Here is a 24733-nt window from a genome sequence, read left to right on the forward strand (position 1 = left end):
GCTGGGTCCACTAGGGGCCCAATTCTGTGGATACTGGGCTTACCTGACTCTTGAACCGCTGCTCAGTGAAAAGTGAATTATCAATGATTTCTAAAGAATCCTCTATAGACCCACATGCACTTGATGAAAATGATGTTTTAGACAATTTAGATCAGCTGTAGCCCTTGGGTATCTGCTTTTAGTTTGAGTTCTGCAATTTCATTAGTATTTTATCATTGACTCTTTTCTCCACCACACCTAGTATGCGCAAAATAAATTAGACATACCAGCGTATGCACAGCACACCAGGCTCCTGTGTTATCTTCACAGTTCCAGATGGGCAGACTTTATTCCTACATTCCCCAGACTTGCTAAAGTGTATGGACGGAGATCTGCTTCCTGGTGCTGTCCTGTCACCTCCTGGCACCACACTGGCTACCGACACACAATCACCTTAGTGAGAAGTATGCCCCTTTTGTTTTGAAACACAGGCTTATTTTGTCATGCTGCACTAGAATATGGATTCAAGATACCTTGCCCCTGCCCAGTGAGACATTCCTCTATGTAGCCATGGAATTCCCTATGTATACCAGGAAAGCTGCCTCTGGCTCTTCTGGGATTAAAGGCATGGGCCACCAAACTCAGCTAGCCCCATTTAATAGCCAAAACATATCTCGTTCAGGAAGACAGCATGAACTCAAATGGCAGTTTCTCAGAGCCTCAAATGCATGCAGGGTTATATTACCAGGCATCTTCAGTCATTCAGTGACTGGTAGCCGAACTAATGCTGAGGGGACCATTAGCCAATCGGAATCATCTTTGAATCCAAGCAGTTTTACCAGCTTTTATTATAAACACCAGCACATTTCAAGTTCCCTCTTTTTGATCACAAATATAGGACTTTTTTTTTTCTTCTCCTCTTAAGTATACAGCATGAGACACAGTGTCTGGGCACTCCAGCTCTTACAGAAATTTCCGTAGGACAAACTTAGGGATAATATCCACAGCCCACACCCTCAGCCACATCCTTTGAGATCCAGATGGACAATTGCATAGGATGCAGACTCCAAGGAGGTTGTTGGTACATAGCTTTGAACTTCAGGACCTGTAAAGGATGTCCCCAGGGCCCACATTAAAAGGCTGCACATTGCCAAGTGCTACCTCCTGAGTGAGGATGAGAGCAGCTCCTCTGAGGCTCCAGTTCCTTTTCTTGTTTGAACACATGGCTTGGGCTTCCCAATCAGCAGCAAAGGGAATTCTGAAGAGAGCCAAGAATGTGCATGGAGCCATTAAGTAGAGCAAAGACGGAGCGTCCCCTCTGGAGGACTCGGGGCTTAGTTGGGGATGTTAGATGGTCTGCTCCTTACCTGGTCTTATCCACAGCATTAAAATTCAAGATTCAAAATTCTACATTCAAAACTCTAATCTTGAAAAGCTTCCTCAAATTTATATTTCCAAGCATCAGGAATTTTGAAAATACTCCTGTGAACTTAAAAGGCCAAAAGGCAGGCTATTTGGGTCATGATTTCTAAATTTTTGCAGCCCCCCACCCCCATCTAGACCACTCTTTTGTTGGAAGACAGGTATATATATATATATATATTTTAAAAAAGGTTCCCTGGGAGCAGCAGACTAGGGGTTAACTTAGTCCCCTGTCAGTGGCCCTCCTCTTAGATGTAACATTTTCAGCACTCAGGAGCTACCATCCTCTGCTGAGGACCAGCACCTGTAACTGGACTCCATGAGCAGGTAAGACCACAAAGTAGACGCCCCCAGGGTGGCACCAGGCCTGCAAGGCCATAATGAGGCCACATGGGGCAGGCTGATGGAGGTAACCTCCCTGTTGAACTTTTGGGGAGAGGAGGTCAGGAACCACCTCAAGTCCCTGGAGCACCCTTTGCATTGATTGTGGGATCTGGGTAAAGAAAGGGGAGCTATCTGGAGGGAAATGGGGCAGGAGCCCCCTCACAGGGGAAGCTGGCCAACCAGAACAGGAAGAGTAGGCTGGAGGCAAAGTGCTGTTTCTGATCCAGTGGTGATTGCCCCTCATGGTATGGGTGACATTCACCTGTGAGTACCAGGTGGTGCTGAGCTGCCTCCTCACTCTGTGCAGGGAGCCCCCTTTCCTCCATCAGTGGCCACAAGTATGGGACATTTCCCAGCTGCCACCCACACTGCAACTATGACTGCAGCCCCGACCTCTCCACTCTGAGTGAACAATCAGAACCATGTCTTACAAAGAACAGACTCCAAAAATATATATAAATAAATAAAAACCTTAAACATTCTTACAGGGATCTTAAAGAACAGAATACATGTTAAAAACTTCAGTAATTTATATCAATTTTAAGCGATACTTTATATACAATGGGGAAAAAAAACACATGCATAGTCCAAATACAATGTTGAAAACAGCATTTTCATAACAAAAAAACCCCCGAACACTAAGTGTTAATACCATGTACATGAATTCAAGAAGGACCACCCTTTTTGTCTGTTGCACACAGTTTATTTAACAATATGATATAAGAAATGAGTTTGTATGTTACCATTCTATACAGTGATTGAATCTTCTTGAATTTTCTTATTTATAGTAATTATAGCGCTTGCATGATTTACACTAGAATTGCTTTTCCTCATTTCAAGTTTCACATAGAAGAAAGAAAAGAACGCTTCTTCCCTAGTAACATTAGCATGGTCTAAGAGTGATCATCCCTATTTTTGTCTAAAACCAGTTTTATCAGAGAAACAAAGCAACAATTTCTACATCTGCAAGACAAGAGGTTGGCTTAAGCCAGCATGTATAGATAGATGTGTGTGGGTGTGTACATGTGTGCACGCCGGAGTCAATTCCTATCGTCCAGGGGTAATACTTGGAGATGCCCACAGAGTTCACTATAGAAAAAAATCTTCCCGCAACATCAGCTCGTTATCGGGACACATTATAAGATGCATTATTTCTGGAACCAGTTTCTGAGTATTATTTTTCTTCTCACTTTTAAACATAAATGTTTAAGTCTTGAAAATACAAATAAAAAATATGAATATAATGAACTTGTTTTTCCCATTAAAAAAAGGCATGAGTCACCAGCAATGACAAAAAGAATCCAAACAACCCCCCACCCCCCAAAAACAAAACAGAAAAAAAGAAAGGAAAAAGAGAGAAAGAGAGAGGACAGAGAGAGAGAGAAGAGAGAGGAGAGAGAGAGAGAGAGAGAGAGAGAGAGAGAGAGAGAGAGAGAGAGAGACCAGATATTTAAATCAACTGTTTTTTTTTTTAACAAAAAATATATTCTTTGTATTGTTTCTTTAAACATCAATCCGCCCTTCCATGCTTGGGAGTCACAGTCCCATCTAGGATTAATAAAAAGAGCCCAGATGCCTGGATTTTCAGTACAAAATGTCCAAAAACATGAAAGGGGAGGGGAAAAGAAACAAAAACAAGAACAAAAAACAAAAAAGAAAAGAAAGAAAGAAAAGAAAAAAAAGAAAAAAAAATCCCCAAAACAAAACAAAACAAAAACAAACACCCAATGCTCTCATAATGCTACAAACCCTCCACAAACTTTTCTAGCGTGTCTCCCGTGGTATCACCAACCAGAGACAGTTCACTGGACAGCGCGCTCCTGTTGGGGGTATTCAGCTGGGGGAGCATTGCACTCTGTTCAGGGTTCCCCAGGTGCCCCTGATCCATGGAGCTGGCCATGGTGACTGCAAGTCCAGGGTGGGGGGAACCAGTCTGGGGTGAAACATGGTGTGGTGAAGGCTGGGGCTGTATCCGTGGTGACGGGCTGGAATGTGGAGGCTGGGATTGGGGCCGTGGAGACTGGACAGGGGCTGGAGATCGCACCTGGTTACTAAGGGATGTGGCGATCTGCTGGCCGGGGAGATGAGAGGCCTGTGGCTGTCCTGAGAGCATGTGCTGCTGGGGGCTCATGGGGTTCGGCTGGCCTGGTGACCCAATCTGCTGCTTCATCTGCTGCTGCTGTAGAATCCGCTGCTGCAGGGCCTGCTGGATGTTGGGGGTGCTATCTGCCCCCAGCCCAGGTTGCCCCATCTGGCCAAGTTGTCCCATTGGAGCAGCCATCTGGCCCATGGAGCTGCCCTGGATGGGGAGGTGCTGTTGCATGCGTTGCTGCTGCATGGCTGGGGCATAGCCTCCAGGTCCTTGTGGCTGCTGGAACTGGCCATGTCCTGCCATGCCCCCGGCCAAGCTGGCACTGCTTTGCTGTTGCTGCTGTTGTTGCTGCTGCTGCTGCTGCTGTTGCTGCTGCTGTTGGTGCTGTAGCAGCTGTCTTCTCACCATTTCTCGGTACTGTGGATTCATGCTTGCCATGTTTGGGTTGTGTCCTGGGTTCATGATGTTCAGAGCCTGTCCCTGGGGATTCAGGCCTCCCATTGCCTGTTGCTGTGGAGGCACACCAGGCCGTGGCACACCAGCTTGCATTGCGTTCAGGTTTTGCAGGCTGGGCTGCTGGTGCATGCCGGGCTGGGGCTGCATACCAGGCTGGGACTGAAGTCCGGGCTGGGGCTGCATGCCAGGCTGATTGGCCACATACTTGGCTGTGCGCTGTTTGATGAAAGCTGCCATTAGCTGTGGGTTTGATTTGAGGATGTTCAGCACCTGCTGCTGCTGCTGAGGGGAGCTGGGCGACTTCAAGGTCCGCAGCAGGTCTTGCAGGGCACTTGGCGAGATGCTCCTTGGTGGCTGCACATTGGGCATCCGTGGCCCAGCCACTGCTGGCTGGGCCTGCATGGACATTACAGGCCTAGGCATGCCTGGCATCGGCTGCTGCTGGGGGATGGGTGCCTGCTGCCACTGCCCAGGTGGCATGCTAGACATTACAGGCCCACTGACTTGGTTGGGACGTGGAACATTCAGGCCCACAGGGGCCATCTGGCTCCCTGGGTTTCCCATACCTCCACGCCCTGGGGGCATGCCATTGTTGATGTTTGCTCGGTATAGGTGCTGCTGCTGCTGGGCCTCACGTTCAATTTGCCGAGCTGCTTCCACTGCTGCAGGTGGGGGCTGGGCAGGGGGTGGGGGGGCTGGCACCTGGTTAGTAGGCTTCCCAGCAGACACTATTGTTGGGGGCTGAGTCCGGGCTACATTAGGGAAGCCAGCTGGTGACATGTTTACAGGTGAAGGCTGAGGTTGGGCAGGGGGCTGTGGTGTCTGGGGTGTGCTGGGTTGCTGCGTGGGGGTCCCGGGTGGTGCTGAGGTAGGAGAAGGCAAACTCTGCTGAGGCACATTGCGGGTGTTCATGGTGGCCATTCGCCGGCGCATGAGCTGGGCCTGCTGCAGGCGATGCTGGATCTGCTGCTGGCGGAGCTTGTGTTTGATGTTGAGGCAGAAGGGCACAGGGCATTTGTTTTCTTGGCAGTGTTTGGCGTGGTAGCAGCAAAGAGCAATGAGCTGCTTGCATACTGGGCATCCTCCATTAGTCTTGCGCTTGCAGCCCTTGGTGTGCTGCACGACTCGCTTCATCTTCTGGCAAGATGGCAACGAGCAGTTGGCATTGCGACACTGGCAGGCATGCACCAGGGACTGTATGCAGCGTTGGATGCTGAGACGCCGGGACTCCTGGGGGCTCTTGGACTGTGGCTCACCCTGACTGCTGCCCTCATCGTCTAGGCCCAGCCCCCACTTCACCATCTTATGGGTGTGGCTCTTTGTGTTATAGCAATTGATACAAAGGTCGTAGTCCTGTAGACAAGAAGGGAAAAAGCAGCATTAGCACAGGCCCAGCATAAGCAGACATCCTTAGGCCAGGGGCATACTGTAGGCCTAAGGCTGAGCAGTTATTAACAGCTCCTTTCCTTCTTTATTTCATTTGCTTTAGGAAAAGCATCAAGACCTTGACCCTGAGGACTAAGAACATTGGGGCCATTTCCTCGAAGCTTCAGAGGACAGTGAGACACTATCCCCAGGAGAAAGGCGTCAAATGCTTCCTTCCCAACACACAAGCCCAAGTGGCTGAGAGATACTTGAATGCAGAAACTAAAAAGAAAGCATTACATCTGAGGGATGGGGGTTTAGGAGATAGTTCAGTGGGTAAGAGGATTTGATGGTCAAATAGGAGGACATGAGTTTCTATCCTTATCACTCACACAAAAATCTGGGTATGGTTGTGTGCTTGCAACTGCAGCACTGGACAGAGACCTGCTGGGGCTTTCTGGTCAGTAACCAGCCTAGCTCAAGACTCAGTGACGTACCTTTTCTTTTGGAAATGAGGTAAAGAGCTAAAGAGCAATTTTCTTCTGGCCTCTGCACACATGCATGTGCTCACACACCCACACAACACATCTGAAAATGAAGTCCTACTGCTAGGCCTAGAGATCATGATCAGACAACACACACCAAATAATAAAATCAGCAAAGCAGAAAGACGATGGAGAAGAGGAAGGGAATGGGACAGATGAACAGATGACATGGGACAATAATCCAAAGGTAGGCAAAGAAGGAAGGGTTAGGAAGCCTTTGCCCTACCCAGGACAAGATCTACAAGGGTGAAGACAAAGCACCCCACAGGGCAGGAGACGGTGAGCCTGCCGGTGGCATACGGTCTTCTAACCACATTCAGCCATCCCGACACTGGACTTGATCAAAGGTGTCAAGCTGCAAGCAAGGTGAATGGCATCCATTCCCCCTCAGCAAGACGAGATAGAAAGAGAATCCCTGTAGAGCGCAAGTTTTCCAGAGCCTCTTTTCCAATCAGGCTGCCTCAGAATACGACCTGAAGCCATGACAGACAGAGCCCACGGAAGAAAGAGAAACAAGGGTGCCATTCCTCACCCTAAAAGGGACAGCACAAACAACACTGTACACAGATGCTTGCACCTGTATCCATCCCAGCTGCTGCAGGGGACAATGCTGCATGTGGGGAAAGGCCAGGAGGGAGGTGGTGGGGCTTACCTCACACACAGTGCAGTGCCAGCGTGTCTCCACGTGGTGTTTGCACTCATTGCAGGTATAGACAAAGCGGTCCTGGCCCTGTGTGTGCAGCTCCACCAGCATGCACAAAGTGGACCATTTGGAGCGGCGTAAGGAAGAGAACTCCCAGTGCTTGTCTCTGGCCAGGGTGAGGAAGGCATCGCGCCCATCCATGAGGTCACAGCTAAGCAGGGGGTCAGGGTCCACGATGGGGGGCTGAGTGCTGATGACAGGCCCAGCATGCAGATGAATCACAAAGAAGACCTGAAAGGAGAAGCTGCATTAACACACAGAGAGGCAGCGTGTACCAAGTGCAAGGCCATGTCCTCCTGTGCAAAAAGAGGGTAACCAAACCCAGGGCCTGCTTGAGGCTCTGGTATTCTGGGATAAAACCTAAATTATGACAGACCAAACAATACATTAACAAACTACTGTTCCTGCTCCTACAGAGGTAGCCCTCACTTCTATCACACTTGTGCAGACAGCCCCAACAGAGAGGGTCTACTGCCTGCTGTTGCTCAGAGTACTGAGTATCCCCAGAACCTCCCACCACATCATGGCACTACCTCCTTGTGTTTCTCCATGGTGGCATATAGCTTCTGGGACAGGTCATTGGACACATTGGGCATGCTGGGCTTCTTCTTGTTGGCGCGGCTAATGCTGCTTTTGTTTTTGTTGGTCTTCTTGTTGTTCTTTTTCTTGGCATTCTTGCTGTCACCCTGACTGCCCTGCAACCACATGCAAAGCTGTTAGACCAACACCCATTTCCTAGGCTGTGGTGCTCCCCAGCTCCACAGACCCCATATAAACTTGGGCCACAGGCTACCTCCAGAAGGCTAAGAAATGGAATCCTCCCAGCCTGGCCACAGGGCCTGTATGTCTTGTTACTTCTTCAGGATTTTAGATTCAGAATCTAAGCAACAGAGGAAACTTTCTACCACTCCCCACAATCCCATGGAACAGGAGTGCTATGGTCCGTCCTGGATGCTCAGTACCTGGCTCTTTCCTTGGGAAAGCCCACACATTTGCAGAAGACACAGGGAAGAAGCAAATGGGGGACAGCCCAGGAGGATCAGGGAACCAACGGGATCTTTCCAGGCCCCACTCATAACTTGCACTAGGGTAGAACATGCCTAAGATTGTTTTGAAACCTATTGTTACTATTTTCATCACTACCTGGCTGAGGTCTAAAAGGGACTCATTCCCCAATTCAAGTACTGCAAGGATCCTACTATGAAAAGAACTTTGAGGGCTGGAGACATAGGCCAGTGGTTAAGAGTTACAGGCTGCTCTTCCAGAGGTCCTGAGTTCAATTCCCAGCAACTACATGGGTGGCTCCCAACCATCTGTACCAGGATCTGGTGCCCTCTTCTGGGTGTATATGTGAAGACAGATTATAAATATACATTAAAATAAATAAATATATTTTAAAAAGGAAAGAAAGAAAAGAACTTCGAGTGTTACCCATTTAGAATACAATACAGAAAAGCTCACCTGATCCATAACTTCTTTATCTTGTACTACGGAGGTAAAACCCAGAGCCTACGCTAAGCATGCAGGCTGTCACTGAACTCTACTCTCAGCTCCAGAATACTTTCTTCAAGTGGTTCTATATAACCTAGCTTTAAAACTCCTGCCTCAGGTTCCTGAGTCAAATATATATATAAAATTATTTATGTACATGTGTGGCCATGCCATGTGGTGGTCAAAGAGCAGTTTTTTAGGGAGACTGATCTCTTCTTCTACCATGTGGATCCTGACCATCACATGTATAACAGGCACTTTTAGGGACCCATCTTGCTGGCCAATTTGGAAGTTTTGTTTTTTTGTTTGTTGTTGGTTTTTAAATTTTTTTTTAAAAGAGAAGGTCTCACTATGTAGCTCTGGCTGCCCTGGAACTCACTGTATAGATAGCCCAGGATGACCTCAAACTCACAAAGATCTGTGTGTGCCACTTTGTCTGGCTTCAAATAGATTAAAAAAAAAAAAAAAAGAAATTGTTTTTGAGTCAGGGATAGTGGCACATGCCTTTAATCTGAGCACTCAGGAAACAAGCCTATCTCTGAGTTTAGGCCAGTCAAAGCTACACAGAGAGACCCTGTCTCAAAAACTAACAAAGACTTGCGGGGGAGGGGGGGGGGAAGGGGGGCACATGCAAGCGAGAGACTCTGTGTGTGTGTGTGTGTGTGTGTGTGTGTGTGTGTGTGTGCGCGCGCGCGCGCGCACGTGCGCATATGTGCTTTTGCTATCTGGAGCAACGTACTTTATTTCTCCAGTAGTTTTACCTGTGCATGTAGCTGAGTATGGGCTTTTTTTTTTCCTTTCCAAATACTGTAGTTGAATACATGTTGCAGTATCTTTTCTCCTCCATTTTAACACCACCCTAAATATTTCTCTAGTTCCGTTAACTTGAGATTCCAATTTTTAACATTTTAAGAATCTCATACATGCTCACAGTGTGTTATGACCAAGCACCCTGGCCCCGTTTCCTCTACTTTGTTTCCTCCCCAGAGAATCTGATTTTAAATGGCAAAGCAGCATCCCCTACAAAGTATTGCTCTGAGGTGTGGTTGGGCTGGTGGCGTCCTGAGCACTTGGTCTCCACTGCAATGTGCTCTGAGCCAGCCACTGAGACCTGCCTGTTCTTTTAAGGCTTGGAGGTGGCTTCTCCCCTCCAGCATCTTTTTGGATCATTTTGCACTGGAGTAAGAAACCAAACCTTGGTAGAGAACCAGTCAAGCTCCTGAGAAGGTGAAAGGACAGACCAATCAGTGAGAGGAAGTCAGACGATGGGGCCATTTGTGGAGTTCTTGTGACCCACAAAGGACACAAGCTTCTGGTTCATCCTAGCCTGTGCACTCACGCTGCCAGTGCTTCAGGAGTCGAGACATGCTGCCGGCCCCTTTAACCTGCTGAGGCCCAGTCTCAGCCACTTCCTTTGGGGGGCACTACAGACATTTTAATAGCAGTGCATTGCAGCATACTCGTTGTGTCTCCCTCACCAAAGTATGTTCCACCTTCACACAAGACATTTATTAGTGCTGTTGCTGATTTTTTTGAGACAAGGTTTTTCTTATAGTCCTGGCTGTCCTGTTTTGTAGACCAAGCTGGCCTCACAGTAAAACTCTGCTTACCAAGTGCTGGGATTAAAGGCGTGTGCCACCATGTCTGGCACAAGACACTTCTTTTTTTGTTTGTTTTTCCAGACAGGGTCTCTCTGTGTAATAGCCCTGGCTGTCCTCCAACCCAGAGAGGTCCGCCCGCCTCTGCCTCCCCAAGTGCTGGGATTAAAGGCCTGCGCTACCATATCCGGCTACAAGACATTTAATTCATGATTTTTGGGGGGGGCGGGGCTGTTAGCTCCACCTGCCACTCACACAGTGCCTTGTGATCGTTAATACAGGACTTTCCTTCCCCTTCCTGGAAGATTCTACATGGGATCCCCATGACACTGTTTCAAAAGCCACCCCAGCCCTCCTGCTGTCTTCTTAACCTTAAGCTCCTCTCTTCTCAGAGTTGTCCCATCACCTGACGACACACCATTCAGCTAGTCTAAGTCCCTTCCCGTTTCTCCTACTATAAGATACAGAACAACGTCTTATTTAGTTCACTCTGCACTTCCTGGTACACAGGGATAGTAAACAGTGAACAGGTTGAGATTGGAAAAGAAAAAGCACAAAAGTAGGAGTTACACAATATTCAGCACAAGGCCTGGCATTCCAGTTTCTCCTGGAAGTAATTTCCACCCACCTTTACACACTTTCCTGGCTACAACACAGCACCACCTCCCCTCTACTCTCTAGGTCTAGCCACTATGCCTCACATCTGTTTATTGCTGTTGATGGTGATAGCCGGCGTGTGTGAGTGAGAATATCACCACAGAAAGAGCCCAACAGCAACGTTTACTCTGCAGCCTGCCGCTCTGGAGGCTCGGATCTAGTGGAGGCTGTACCTCAGGGGTCTCACTCGCTGCGGTACTCTCTTCTTTTTTCCGCTCTTCTTCTTCTTGTTCTAGTTCCTTAATGCTTTCTTCCAACACATTAGGCCAGAAATCGCCTTCAAAATAGGGCAACTCCTTGGCACTTGTGAGCCTGTCTTCATTTGCTTGTTTGAAGATGTCCTAGGAGGAAGCAAGACAGAAGAGAGGTGAAGTCCTTCATGGGCTATTGGGGACAACAGTCACAAACAAGATAGCAACTGCCTGAAAGGCCCACTGCTTTGATTGCATAGTTACTTCTGCAGTTTCACCAGATGCTTCCAGGCTCCTGCTTTCTTTTCTTTTCTTTTTTTTTTCCTTTCTTTTTTTGGTTTTTCGAGACACGGTCTCTCTGTGTGTAGCCTTGGCGGTCCTGGACTCGCTTTGTAGACCAGGCTGGCCCTGAACTCACAGCAATCCTTGTGCCTCTGCCTCCCCAGTGCTGGGATTAAAGGCGTGCGCCACCACGCCTGGCCTTCAGGCTCTTGCTTTCTATTTCTTGTAAATGATCATAATAATTAAAGCACACGAGTGCCAGAGATTTTGAAAATACACAAAATATGCCAATCAGTTGCAACAAAGCCAGCATCTTCCTTCAGCAGGAGTACCTTGTAGTCGTTAATGATTCTCTCTGCAAATGCCTTGTCCAGCATCTTCTTGTACCACTCTTGTAGTCGTTTTGGTTTGGGGATTTTCTGATCAGGGGGGTGACAATGAAAGATGTAGTCATCTCCTTCACTTGGGGGACAGGCCCAGATGTGTCCTGTCACATACCTATAAAACACATACGAACAAGCAGACAGAAGGGTCAATGAACTCAGATCTGCTTTTAAGAACAGGAACTAGAAGAAGGACAGAAATAAATGTGAGGACAGATGGGGGGAAAAAAGAGAAATGATCATACTGCTAGTGTAGGTCTTATAAAATACCTGGGCTCCAAATCAGTAATTAAATGGGGCTGAGGGAGGCATTCTCTTCATCACTTAAAAATTCAATGCTAGACTCAGACTTTGTTCTCAGAAGGACATGCATAGGGTTGAGCGTGGCAGGGCACAATCAAGGGATTTGTAAAACACCAGCTTCCTCCATACTTCCTCCTGTGCACTGGAAAGGTAGCTCAGCACGTAATTCTCTTTAAAGGGTTCAAGTCAAAGAAATCTTATTTACTCTGTAAAAGACATTTCCAGAGGGCTGGGTGCAACGGTGTACTCTCAACTCTGGAAGGCAGAGGCAGGCAGATCTCTGTGAGTTTGAGGCTAGCCTGATCTACAGAGCAAGTTAAGAACAGCCAGAGTTACACAGAGAAACCCTGTCTCAAAACAAAACAAAAGAGAAAAAGAAGAAAGAAAGATACTTCTAGTAAACTCTTTTCAGGTTTGGAAGAAGAATGCAACAGGTATGGTATAGAAACACAGAGGTACCAGAGGGAAGAAACACATAGTGTGTATTGAATTAATGGATTCTAACAAAAGACCAGAAAAGATAGAAGTAGAGAGACAGAAAGTGAATTAGCTGTCATCTGAGGGCAGGAGCAGGACAGGGAGTAGCAGCAAGAAGGCACAGGGCTCTGGGAAAGGAAGGAGGGTGTGTGGACACTGACTTAGGAAGATGGTTACACCAGCCAGTAACAGTAAAAATCATTGACTCCAAAACCGGAAATAGGCAAAATGTATGATATAAAGATTATGTCTCAACAAAGAAAGAAGAAAATGAAAAGTACGTAAAGGCAGAGTAAGTATGGCTCTCTGGAGTCAGACACAGACACATATGGAATCCTCAAGAGACTCCTGAACCAGCCTCAATATACTAGAATAAAGACACACAACTACACCAGACACGGTGCGCACGCCTGTAACCCAGCACTTGGGAGGCAGAGGCAGGTGGATCTCTGTGAGTTCAAGGCCAGCCTGGTCTATAAAGCGAGTATAGGTCAGCCAGGGATTCACAGAGAAACCCTGTCCCGAAGAACCAAACCAAACCAAACCCACAAACAAAAAGCCCCACATAAAACTTGCTATTTCACAAGACAGACAAAACACTTCCATTGATCTGAATAATCCATACTCACCCCAATTTCTTCACATACTCCAGATATCCAATGAGGATCTCATGGTAAACAGCTGTCCGGAGGCAGCGGGGCCGGAAGAAATGAATACTGTCCAGGTAAGATATGTACACACGCCTATGGGGGAAAGACGGGGAGTGTTATTTTATTTTTAACTCAAGATACCCCTGAATATTGAAAATAAATACAAACATCCAAAAGCCCCCAGAAAGAGGTCTGATAGTAGTCACACAGGCCACCCAACAAAACTATAAAAGCAACAAACCAACAAAACAAAACAAAACAAACAAACAAAAAACCCTAATCACAATCCCAGCTGAAAACGAACACAATTTTTTGCTGTCCAACAAAAGACTCAGAAACTTTCCTCCAAGGGAGCAACTTTGGAGAAGCCACTTCTTTGCCCCAAAGTCCAGACAAAAGCAAACTAACTCTGGGCCAGAGACAGTTGGTTTGAGGAGGGGCATCTAGCTATTGCTACCCTGGCTCCCAAGTGACAATCGTGGTGAGACAAAACAAGACTAGGACCACACAGCACAAACATGCTACACTACCACCAAAACCTTCTGTCAACTAATAGAAAACAAAACTCACTGGTTTAGTCACTTACCTGTGGCTTTATTTTAATCTAGTACCAAAGCACATAGCTCTAACACCTCCGAGCTCTGGTCTGCTATTACACAACATGGGGCTAGAAGACACACTCAGAAGTAAGATGGAAGACTACCTTGTATTTGGCGGGGGGCAATCAGAGCCATATTCTTGCACATGCATCCCAAAAAAGCAGACATCAACTCCATCGATCTCCTCAAAAGCAAAGAGTGCTTTGGTTCGATATGGGAAAGATTCAGACATTTCTCCAGAATCCACAAACCTGAAACACAGTAGAGCTTGTGTTCGCAAATGTGTGTTCCAACTGCTTCTGGGCTAAACCTTCTGTGAAGAAAAGTTCAAGGCTTGACAACCTCTTGCCACAACAGCCAAAGCAGTTTCAGGCTATACTGCAGCTCTTCCTGGTTCTGTTTCTTGGGCAAGGGAGTGGCATGGATGCTAATAAATTTGGATTCAGAAGAGAAGGCCACAAAATCTCTGCATAAGGGTGACACATGTGGAGACCAACAGAGACAGAGGTGGGTGTCCTCACAGTGTAGGACAGGAAGTAAGAAAACAAACCTTGACTTCATCCCCGGCTTGACCTCCACAGTCTTGTCTGAGCTGGCCACCACTCTGACAAAAACTTCACCAGCTTCAGGGTGATTCTGGCGCCGCAAAAATTTGTTCACTCGGTCTTCCAAGTGGTTTCCCAGTCTTGTGGTCTGCAGCCCTAAAAAGATCCAAATGAACAAGATTAGGCAGAGCTGTTCAGAATGCTGCTTCACCTCTGCAGCTTTCAAGGACTAACGACGGTTTTGAAGAACAGAAGGGTCCATCCTGTGACATGAGTGTCTTATGAAGGAAAAGTAGATGTTGGACTTAGGCACTTTGCATCCTGTCGGCTATTTATTTGTACAGATATTTCTGTCCACTGCTAACAGTAGGGGACAGGAGAGCAAAAAATGATGGCCTGACCTTGACAGGACTGAGGACACTGTGCTTCGTGCCTTTTCCCTATGCTGAGCAGACGTCTCCTTTATGGAGGGTGACTTATCTCAAGGATGGCAGCAGGCAGATGGCTTATTGCTCCAGTAATAACATGAGAGCCTCTAGTAGCAACAGGAACATGATACTCACTCGGCCTAGTCAATGGCTGGTTCCCTTCCACCCAGCTAACTTACAGTCTAAATGTAGCTTAGGAAAGTCAGGACCAAATCACCTAGCACCAGGCAAGGGCTGTTGGCTATCTTCAGGGCTGAGTGACTACTCTGACAAGCACAGGTGCAGGCACAAATAGCCTCGCAAAACCACCATTCTTGTTGAAACCCCTGAAGGAAATCTTCTCATTCTCACCCCTATACTACTGGATAGCAAGCCTTGTCCCCACAGGTTGCAGTTTCCAGCTCAGACACAAAACAGCCCCAGAAAACCTGTAACAACACCTTTTCTGGATAGGGCCCTTGGTTCTGAGCTTTGAGAAAAAGATCTGTCAACAAACATTCTCTCAGTATTTCTAAAATTTTCTAACCTGTTATTGAAAATGAGCTGAGGCTGGGCATGGTGGCACGCACATGCAATCTTAACACTCCAGAGGCAGATGCAAGCTGATCTCTGTGAGTTCGAGGCCAGCCTGGTCTACAAATCAGTCCAAGACAGCCAAAGCTACACAAAGAAACACTGTTTCAAAAAACAAAAACAAAACCCAAACAAACAAAAAAACCTCAAATAAACAAAACAAAAAACATGAGTAGATCATGAAACTAGGAAACCGTACACATGAAAACTGCTGACCACTGAGCTCTAACCTTCACACTGAAAGGTAACACAAAGAGAAAGAGAAAGAGGAGAATCTACAGAAGGTCAAAGTCCACAATGCAGGAAACAGACATCTTCAGCAAACTTACTCTTAGCACTGAATTTGTTTTCTTTCCGAGGTCTGCCAGTTTTCTTCAAGCAGTTGTCACACACAAAACTGCACAACAAATAATGGGTGTTATCAGATTATAATACTCAAAAGTGTATGTTGCCAAACTAGTAAAATGCAGCACTGAAATACTTTGTTGGCAATTGAAATCACACCATTGTGAAAAGAGTGAGGAGACAGACAGCTTTGATTCTACAATTTGTAAAGCAGGCAAACATAAGATTTAAATATAGAACCAACTGCCACCTCCCTTAATTGCTGAATTCTTGCTGACAAGGAAGGAGACTCGGCACCACAGCCACCTCCCTATGAGTTATGCACAGCTGCTCCCCCTTCCCAGAGATGACAGAAAATCACGCACCCTGAAGGCCATATGATGTCATAGTGCAGAACGCAAATCTGATGCATCTTCCGGCCACACTCTTTGCAGTCAACAAAACTGGGAGACAAGAAAACACAGTTACATACTGGGAGCCACACAATGCAGTCTTCGGCTGGAGCTTGAACATATGGCACGCACTGTTGTCTGAGCTGCTTTCAAAGCTCTGACATTAATGCATATGGTGCCAATCCACAGTGTTTTACACACTCATTTATATTATTAGTTAATTTCCTTAGGGAAGAAGCAGATACCCCTATCCCTACCCCTGCCCCACTTTCGAGGTCTGGCCATGTAGTGCAGCCTGGCCTTGAACACATCATCAGCGATCCTTTACGTGGATTCTTGGGATTGAAATCAGGTTGATCTATTTGTAGAGCAAGTGCCTTTACCTCCAAGCAATCTTGCTGGCTTCCAAAACATTATTTTTTTTTCTCAGTTTTTTGAGACAGTGTGTGTGTGTGTGTGTGTGTGTGGCCTCAGCTATCCTCAACTCACTTTGTAGACCAGGCTGGTCTCGAACCTACTGCAATCCATTTGCCTCTGCCTCCTAGAGTGCTAGGATTAAAGGCTTGCATCACCATGTTCAGCTCCAAAACCTTATTTTTAAAATTTACTATGATAAAGTTCAGTAATTCTACCATTACCATGCACTCTCAAAACCGTTTCTTTCTCGATGGAACTTTCAAGTACCTAAACGGGCTTAGGAATCAGAACAGTATTTTTAGGGTTATTGTGGAGGAATGCTGAGTGAATGTATCAACCATCAATAAAGCGCTGTTTAGCCAATCAGCTGGGCAGAAGGACAGGAAGTGGAAGGCGGGACTTCCTGGAGGGGAGGAGAAAATTGGACTGTTGGAGAAGGGAGGAGGTTTTTGACAGTAGGAGGAGGACAGTGGGGACTTCAGGAGGACCGGCCCAGGGGTCATAGTGGCAAGCGCCCGGAATATATGTATGTTATAAGGTTTAGAGTAGTTTGTTTAGTTTACGAGTAGATTAGTTCAGACTCTGCCCGGCGAAGTGCTGGCAGCTTTAAAGTACGTTTCAGTCTCCTTGGGTCAGTTATTTATTTGCTTTGTAGGCTGAACGGATACAAAATACTGTAACAGGTTATAAATACTTGCTTCTAATTTTCAGAACCCCCTTCCCAAGGTTACAGGAAAGAAAGAGACTAGAGGAGAGCAGCCCACTAGGCCCCAGGCGCAGGAAACACCTGCTCCAAGTTGGTGACAGATAGTTTAAATCTTCAATGCTAACAGAAAGTGGATAGGCTTGAGTACAAACTCCGGTCTCCCGGTGCCGGGCCGTACACCGCTCACTTCAGCTACAGCCACTTCCAAGAGGAGACTTCAATAGGAATCCTCAACACCAAGACACTGAGTGGTCAAGCCTTTTGCTTTTTAGGGTACTGTCTCGCTGCTACCAAAATCCACATCACAGGCAAATAGAGCGCACCAGAGAGCATGGTGAGAGAACCCATGCTCCTGATAATGACTAGCTGCTTCTTAACCCTTCATCCTGCTGCCACACCTGCTATATAACCATTTAGCCATATCTTTTGTTTGTTTGTTTATTTGTTTTGTCTTTTTTAAAAACTATATGTATACAAGAGGGCACCAGATTTCATTATAGATGGTTGTGAGCCACCATGTGGTTGCAGGAAATCATACTCAGGACCTTTGGAAAAGCAGCTAGTGCTGTTAACCTCTGAGCCACCTATCAGCCCCCTGCCATGGCATGACTTAGCCAGCCTCCCTGCTGCTGTTGTTCTTAGAAAGAGGACCCACATGCAACACTGTGGAACGGTGGCAGCATGAGTTGGTTTTGACTACTAGCTACTAGTTATGGTGGAGGTTGCCTCTCCACACCCCACTTAATCATTTATGGCCTTCATTCCATTCCTCCAGAGCTGCACCTCCAATCTCTGAAGTGAGCTTGGTTGGTGTCAGTGGTGAGGCACAAGCTCAGAACTTTGACTCCCACCCTATCTCTAAAGACAGCCCACTCAATTCTTTCCTCCAGTGTCAGGAAAGAAAATACCAAAAAAGAAAAAAATTTGTTATGCGTATGTAACAAGACCCTGATGACATGGAGCCTTCTCTCTCATAGCATGGCATCTTCTACCTCCAACAGGTCCAGTTTTAGTTGAGCCCTGACTTCTTGCCGAGGTTGTACTTTAGAATCAAAGCTGTACCTCCAAACTTGCCCAGTACACATTGAATGGTCTAAATGCCAAACAGGTTAAATTCATTATGTGCCCCTGTTACTGCATCCCAGACTGGATCTTTACCCTCAGGCCTGACAGGCCAATCATTCCTGTGACACGTGTGCTTTGAGTATCTTCTGCTCTTTCCTTCCATATGTCCAAAATGTTATGTCCCTCTCTCTAGCACCTGCTTTTAGGTAAGAATCACCAACTCCAGCAAGCCAACCCTAATGGTGATGCTGCTGTACCCATGCTAAAAGCCCTCTCCCACGCACACGGTGCCTCTTGCTGCCTGAATTCATCTATTGCTGCAAAAGAACCTTCAAACCCAGAGGTGGCTCAGTGGTTAAGAACAATGGACCCGAGTTTACCTCGAAAAACCCTGATGGTTCACAGCCACTCTAGTTCTGGGAAACCTAGCATCCCATTCTGAGCTCTGAGGGCACCACATGCACATGTCCAGTATACAGATACACTTAGGCAAACAATGATACATACGAATAAATCATTAACTTGAGGGTGGTAAGTGGGGTTGGGGGATTATGACATGACAACATAACAAAGAATCACAAATAAAACTGGATTGTCTCTAATGGTACAAGTGCGTGCCCTGGGGGAAGTCTCCATATACACCAGCACTCATTAATTAACACAACCCTATTCCTAGGTATCAGAAAGTAAGAAAGAGAAAGTAGCCTTCCCTAAGGAAAGGTGGTTCCCTAAATGTAGCATGGGTGGGAAGTTCAGTGTCTTCCATTATAGCAGTTGACCTCTCTGGAACTAGGAGATTTGGGGCCAAGAGAACAGAACAATTATGCTAGGTCTCAGACCTGTCCCAAGCTTTAAAAGCCATTAGACAGTAAACTTTGCAAATGAAGCATTCTCATAAGCAAAGGCAGTGGCAAGAACATACATTATACTTCACAAGACAGATTTAGAAAAAAACTAGACATTCCCAAAATGTTTTCATTTTGGAATTTCTCTGGGACCATGTCAGCACTTCACTTAGAGTAACTGCCTGTATTCATTGCAGAACTGCACTTAGCAGTCCTTAAAGATGCCTATGACCAAACTTCAGAGAGGTTCCAACAGAACTGAAACACCCACAATAGTCACTACTAAAATTCAACAATTGGAGAATGTGTTACAGAGACATCTATTTTGAGTTTTAGATAGCTTCCCATAGAACTCTACTTTTTTTCTCCCATTATCTAATCACAAGTAGTAGCTTTCCTCATCTAAGACTAAGGGGGGTGGGGGTGGGAAAGCCAGGTGTAGTACTGCACACCTTTAATCCTAGCACTTGGGAGGCAGAGGCAGGCAGGTCTCTGTGAATTTAAAACAGCCAAGGATAAAGAGAGAACCTGTCTCAAAACCAAATGAAGGAAGGAAGGAGAAAAGAAAGAAAGAAAGAAAGAAAGAAAGAAAGAAAGAAAGATAACAGAACACACACACATATATATATATATATATACTCACGGCTCAGGATCTAAGGTATCATTTTTCTTCTTTTCAAATTGATCCTTGGAAATTGTCCTTATTTAAAAGAAAAATAAACATCTTAATTGACTCACATATATTTCTCTACAATTTCTTTTCATTAAAATATGTTCCTAACTTCTATGAGCTTTACTGTAAGTTTAATTAAGACACATCAGTATATGTGTTGAGATTTAGACATGTTTATCTTTAGTCAGGTTCATATGGTGAACAGTTAATAAATTGGACATTGGTGAGACCACAACTGAATGGCAACATATCCTAAGGGAAGCATCCACTAAGGATTTTCTATTTTGGAAGGGTGGAATATTGAGCTTCAGTTGTGCATATGTGAACTGCTTCTGATGCATGCAATTATATACCACCTCCCTTTTTGTGGTTGTTACTTTGCAAAAAAAAAGAGTACTTACATATTTACATGTGTGTTTATGTGTGTGTAAACATAACGTGTATGTGTGGACAGTGATCACGTGGAGATCCGAGAACAGCTTTGTCAAGTTGGTTCTCTCCTTCCACTTTGGTTGCCAGATTTGAAATAAAAATGCCTGTACCTATCAATTTATCTTGCTGGCCTCTTTTCCACACCTTTAGCTTTTATTCTAAATGACATACAAAAACTTAAGAGTCGAACATTTTAATGCTATACTACATAATACCTGAAACTTGTGCACACTGTATAATGCTTAAATTAGGCTAAACATACTAACCACCTCTAATACTTCTCTTTGGGGAACAGGTGTACAAAAATCTTTCAAAATCCTTCCTTGTAGCTTCCTGCAGTGTATAGTACATAGCTGTTATCTACAGGCCCGTACTGTGCAAGAGTACTCCATAGCTTTTGCTGGTGTCTACCTCACTGAACCTTAGCACTTATTGATTAGCCTTCCACCATTCCTACTTCCTACAAGTGAATGATTAACTCTAATTAGACCAAGGAATTAAGATGAGGAGGGTAATGAATCATTTCTGGAGGACAGTCTTGCTGCTTGTGAGATATAGTAACTCTGGAATCATATTTCCAGAATGACCAGATGCATGGGAAGACTGGGAAAATCAATGTCCAGAAAAGAGAACCATAAAACACCGGGCACGCTAGGGCAGATGGACAGGTCAGTAGGCCTTTGGGTATTTCACAAAAATCAAGTACCCACAGTGGTTTTCATTTCTCTGCCTATGGTCTGGTCATACTGCCACTCAAAAGAAATTTCACCACAAGACCAGCAGAAATATGGATGAACAGACATGCTTAATCCAGCTAGGGAACAAGAGTCAGACCACTAGCAGGGAATGATATAAACTTGCCCTATACTAGAAAATGTGGACCGAGGGTTAGAATCTAACCTGTACTAGTTCAGTCGCGTAAGAAGTTAAGTTTAATTCCAAAGGTTTTTTGTTTGTTTTTAAGGTGGTGGTGGTGGTGGTGATAATGTATACAAACCTACTTTTCTGTGGATAAGGCTACTAGGCTTCTTAGGTGTAACTCAAATTATAATTTCCAAGCAAAGGTTACCCACCACTATGAAGAAAGCTATTTGTCAGCGAGATATATGAAGAACTTACTGAATTAATCCTGCCTCAAGTGAAGAACCATGGAGAATCGGTTTGCTGCTTGGCTGACACCTATATCTTTAAGTACAAGCATCTATGCTCATGTAACTATGTTTACAGTAAATGTGGGTATAGTTAACGAGAAGAAAACTAAAATACAAATTGCATGAAACTCAAAATGACACATTTTGGCTTCTTTTTTAGTTATGAACATAAGGAAGTATAACAAGATGTACTTACGTCTGAGGTTGGGAAGGGTCGTCACCCAGGGTCACATTCTCGCCCTGGATCTCTGTGAAACACTTCTCACAGAAATGATACCTGTCAGCAAGAAGGCCATACTTGGGTGAACTGCTCCATCACAACATACAGCCACCCAAGCAACGAAGCCACCAATCAGAGCAGGGCAGAGCACCACGACGAAGGGGGGGCGTTGTTGGTTGATTGATGGGTCAGTGAGGACAATGAAAGGAACAGGGGGCAGGAGGGGAAGGGCAGAATTAGAGAACAGGGAAGGGAACAAATAGCACAGACACAGAGGTAAGACGCAAACACCAGACAACACAAAGCAGAAAGCCAAGGCAAAGCATTGATTAGCATTCGGTCTCATTGCACGCATCATAGGCCATCATCACTAACAACTGACAGGTTTGGTCCGGCTCCAAGATGCAAATGCTTTCAAGGAGTTAATATTAGGATTGCATGGAGCCTAAATTTAGAAGTCTGAATTTTGTTATAAAATTAAATATTGAGCCAGGGTTTAAAATAGAAAATTTTACTTTGAAACACAGTATGAGAAAAAAAGCCTTCAAAAAGCAAGTTAAACTGGAATAGCTTCAGTTTTCAAAATGGAAATTTTATGCTTGATAGCATCGGGTTTTATTTCCAGTATTAAGCCAGATCTTCAGATGTGTGACAATGTTGAGCACCCAGAACCATTTTTATAATTGTTATTTTTCATATGTTAATCACTGAGTTAATAATAATTGTGTTACAATACAAATGAAACCAAATCCATATTCTAGACAAACACTTAACAGAAATGCAGTCAGGGTCAAAGACTTTCCAGCCATTTATTAATATGAATATACAGAGAAAAACTGTGATATATTGTATAAACAATACAATATATGCAAACCCACAAACAATTTTGAAAAGCTTTGCTTCATTTCTAAGCTTTGATTTGAATTTTGGCACTGGGACCAATCATTCATCTTGCAATACATGGCGAATGACTGTTCTGACTTGGTAACAACCCAAGTTAAGCAAATTTAGAGAGTTAATCTTTAAATAGAACAATCTGCATTTGAAAAATTATCCATCATCCCAATTTCTTGTGTGATAATAATATAGAGCCTGGGCTCATGCTGTTAAGTGAAAACAATTAAAATAAAGACTATTAAATGTTTGGAAAGGACATGAATGAGAAGTTAACAAAAAGCAGATGGATTCTGCATAAAACAAGATGAGCACACAAAAATACTATAAAATAAACAAGCTTAATGGCAGTAAATTACACAAGCAAAAAGATGAGCATAAGCTAGCAGCAGCAGTACAATCAAATGCAAGTTTAGCTCGAAACTACATCTACAAGATACCACGAAGGATTAGTATTAGGGACACTGATGAGACTGGGAGCACCGGGCTGAGCCCCGTGCAGAGTAAGAAGCAGTGACTGTGCTCTCTCTCACTTGCTCACTCACCACTCACGGGCATGCTCACTCACTCATTTAGTCACTCGCTCTCTACAGAATGAGCCGCGAGGAGAGGCCCCCACAAGCCCCAGTTTTCATCTCCATTAAAACATTGAGCATTTGGTGTACAGACTTCACTGACACATGCAGCCAATTTAAAGCATAAAACTTCATTCAGAGCAGTCATAACATCTCAAGATTATCCAATTTTTCATATTCTGTGGTTGAACAGGGCAGATCACTGCAGATCACCAGACTAATAATAATTTCTTGCCAGGACAAGATTAAAAATTGAGTAGGAACAGACAGATTAACAGTTTTGTCTATTTTAAAAATAAACCATAGCGATGTCCTTGTCATTCACTATCTTGTAAATATTCGTATAGAGCCTTAAAAAAATACCTTGCATATACAGCAAGGCATGGTAAAAGCTGACATTCCCTCAAGCCAAGAGCTTCTCTGTCAAAAATAAAGCTTAGAACTGAGAGATCCGTTCATTATAAAAACAAACGTACTACTGGGGGCCAGCAAAAACTGCTATAGTTTGAAAAGAAACCACAACAATCACAAGTGAGTCATGAGTAATTTTTAAAACCTGGAAAAATTCTTGGTTATTTCAGTCAGTCAGTCATTAAAGCCTCGCAATATCCAGGACAAAAGAACATGAACCTATCATTTTCCAGTGGTGGAAACTGATGGAGAAAGAAGCACTGGTGATTGACAGCCAGCCCCTGGAGGGGCGAAGGAAACCTAAGCTCTCTGTACGTGACCAGTTCCCACTCCTGAGAATTTCGGGTCACAAAATTTAAGGGATAGTGTTAAGACTCTGGCGTCTGTCCCAAAGCACTGGCATTCAAAGCACAGATAATCAGGCCTGCTCATTAAGAAGGTGAGAGGACAGGGCCCATAACCTCACTGCACTGAGCTCCTCTGAGGTGAGGACAGTGGAGAAAAAGGCATCTGTCTAATGAAGATGAAACAAGTCTGGTCTTGGATAACAGAAGCAATGCAGCCTGTTTTATTATGACACAATCTACACTTCATTCTCCCTAAAAAGAAAGGTGCAGAGGTTCACTTTTTAACCATTTACAGCTTGGGTAACACTCTGTCTTGTGTGAAGGAAGTAGTGTGATGAACATGGAACTGTGGAGGAGAACATTTCACATAATCCAATGAGAATGCAAATCTGGGTTGCTAAATTAGCACATGTAATTATATGGTTTAACTATGAGGGTAGTTAATGTATGATTTCAATTTCAATTTCAAATGCAGATTGTTTTAAGAACTCTATCAGTACTCACAAACTATCATTATTTGGCCTAACAGTATTTAATTATCTATAAATAATTTTCACATTATCTTCAGATAATTGTTGGAAAAGCTGTAACAATTTCCTAAAAGTGAGGTACTTTTAATTTTCAAAAGTGTAGAAACAAGTGAAAATGTAACCACAAACATTAAGAGTGTCTGTCACTGCTTACTTAAATGGTCTATAGAATATTTTACTGATTTAAGTGTCCAAAACTTTAGCACAAGTGACAAAACAATTTATTTATTGGAACACAACAGTGTTCATAGTTGATTTCAGAAAAAAAATATGAGCAATTAATTATAGCATGTTCATCAAAGAACTTGACCTCCTTTCTTAGAATTACAGAGTATTAATTCATATACTTCATTCTAAGAGCACAAAAGGTGTGTATGGCTGGTTAAAGCTTTTGACATGAGTAAGACATAAGATACAACTCTTATACAGAGTTCTACACAAAAATAAAATTGGGCATTTCAGGACTTCCAGAGCAGCCCTGGTGTTTGTCCTCTACCACTTCTCCTGATCCCATCAGTTCTAATTACCTTTAATTGTACTCAGTTGATGGGGCTGGGCCTGGTTAAGTCATCAAAAGCAGTGTTTCCTAAGTACCCAGGAACAGTCA

At 44.6% G+C, this 24733-nt stretch overlaps 1 protein-coding gene across 7 annotated transcripts in view; it reads right to left on the minus strand.

Moving 5' to 3' along the window:
* Positions 1-809: 809 nt before the first annotated feature.
* The window catches only part of CREBBP (CREB binding lysine acetyltransferase), a 149559-nt gene continuing 125635 nt past the window's right edge, over positions 810-24733 (minus strand). For 5 of the 7 annotated variants that reach the window (XM_084761923.1, XM_084761928.1, XM_084761924.1 and 2 more), the window contains 12 exons: positions 21346-21456; positions 19537-19593; positions 15834-15911; positions 15453-15520; positions 14128-14278; positions 13682-13828; positions 12958-13071; positions 11498-11663; positions 10866-11033; positions 7480-7641; positions 6896-7177; positions 810-5686 (listed from right to left, as the gene is read on the minus strand). In XM_084761923.1, coding sequence (XP_084618049.1) covers positions 3527-5686; positions 6896-7177; positions 7480-7641; positions 10866-11033; positions 11498-11663; positions 12958-13071; positions 13682-13828; positions 14128-14278; positions 15453-15520; positions 15834-15911; positions 19537-19593; positions 21346-21456 — 3664 coding nt within the window. In that variant the 3' untranslated portion in view covers positions 810-3526. The remainder of the gene's footprint in view (positions 5687-6895; positions 7178-7479; positions 7642-10865; positions 11034-11497; positions 11664-12957; positions 13072-13681; positions 13829-14127; positions 14279-15452; positions 15521-15833; positions 15912-19536; positions 19594-21345; positions 21457-24733) is intronic. The other 2 variants (XM_084761927.1, XM_084761929.1) reach the window with 1 other exon arrangement.

The sequence above is a fragment of the Acomys minous genome (assembly GCF_964271855.1).
Source record: "Acomys minous genome assembly, chromosome: 16".
Taxonomy (NCBI): domain Eukaryota; kingdom Metazoa; phylum Chordata; class Mammalia; order Rodentia; family Muridae; genus Acomys; species Acomys minous.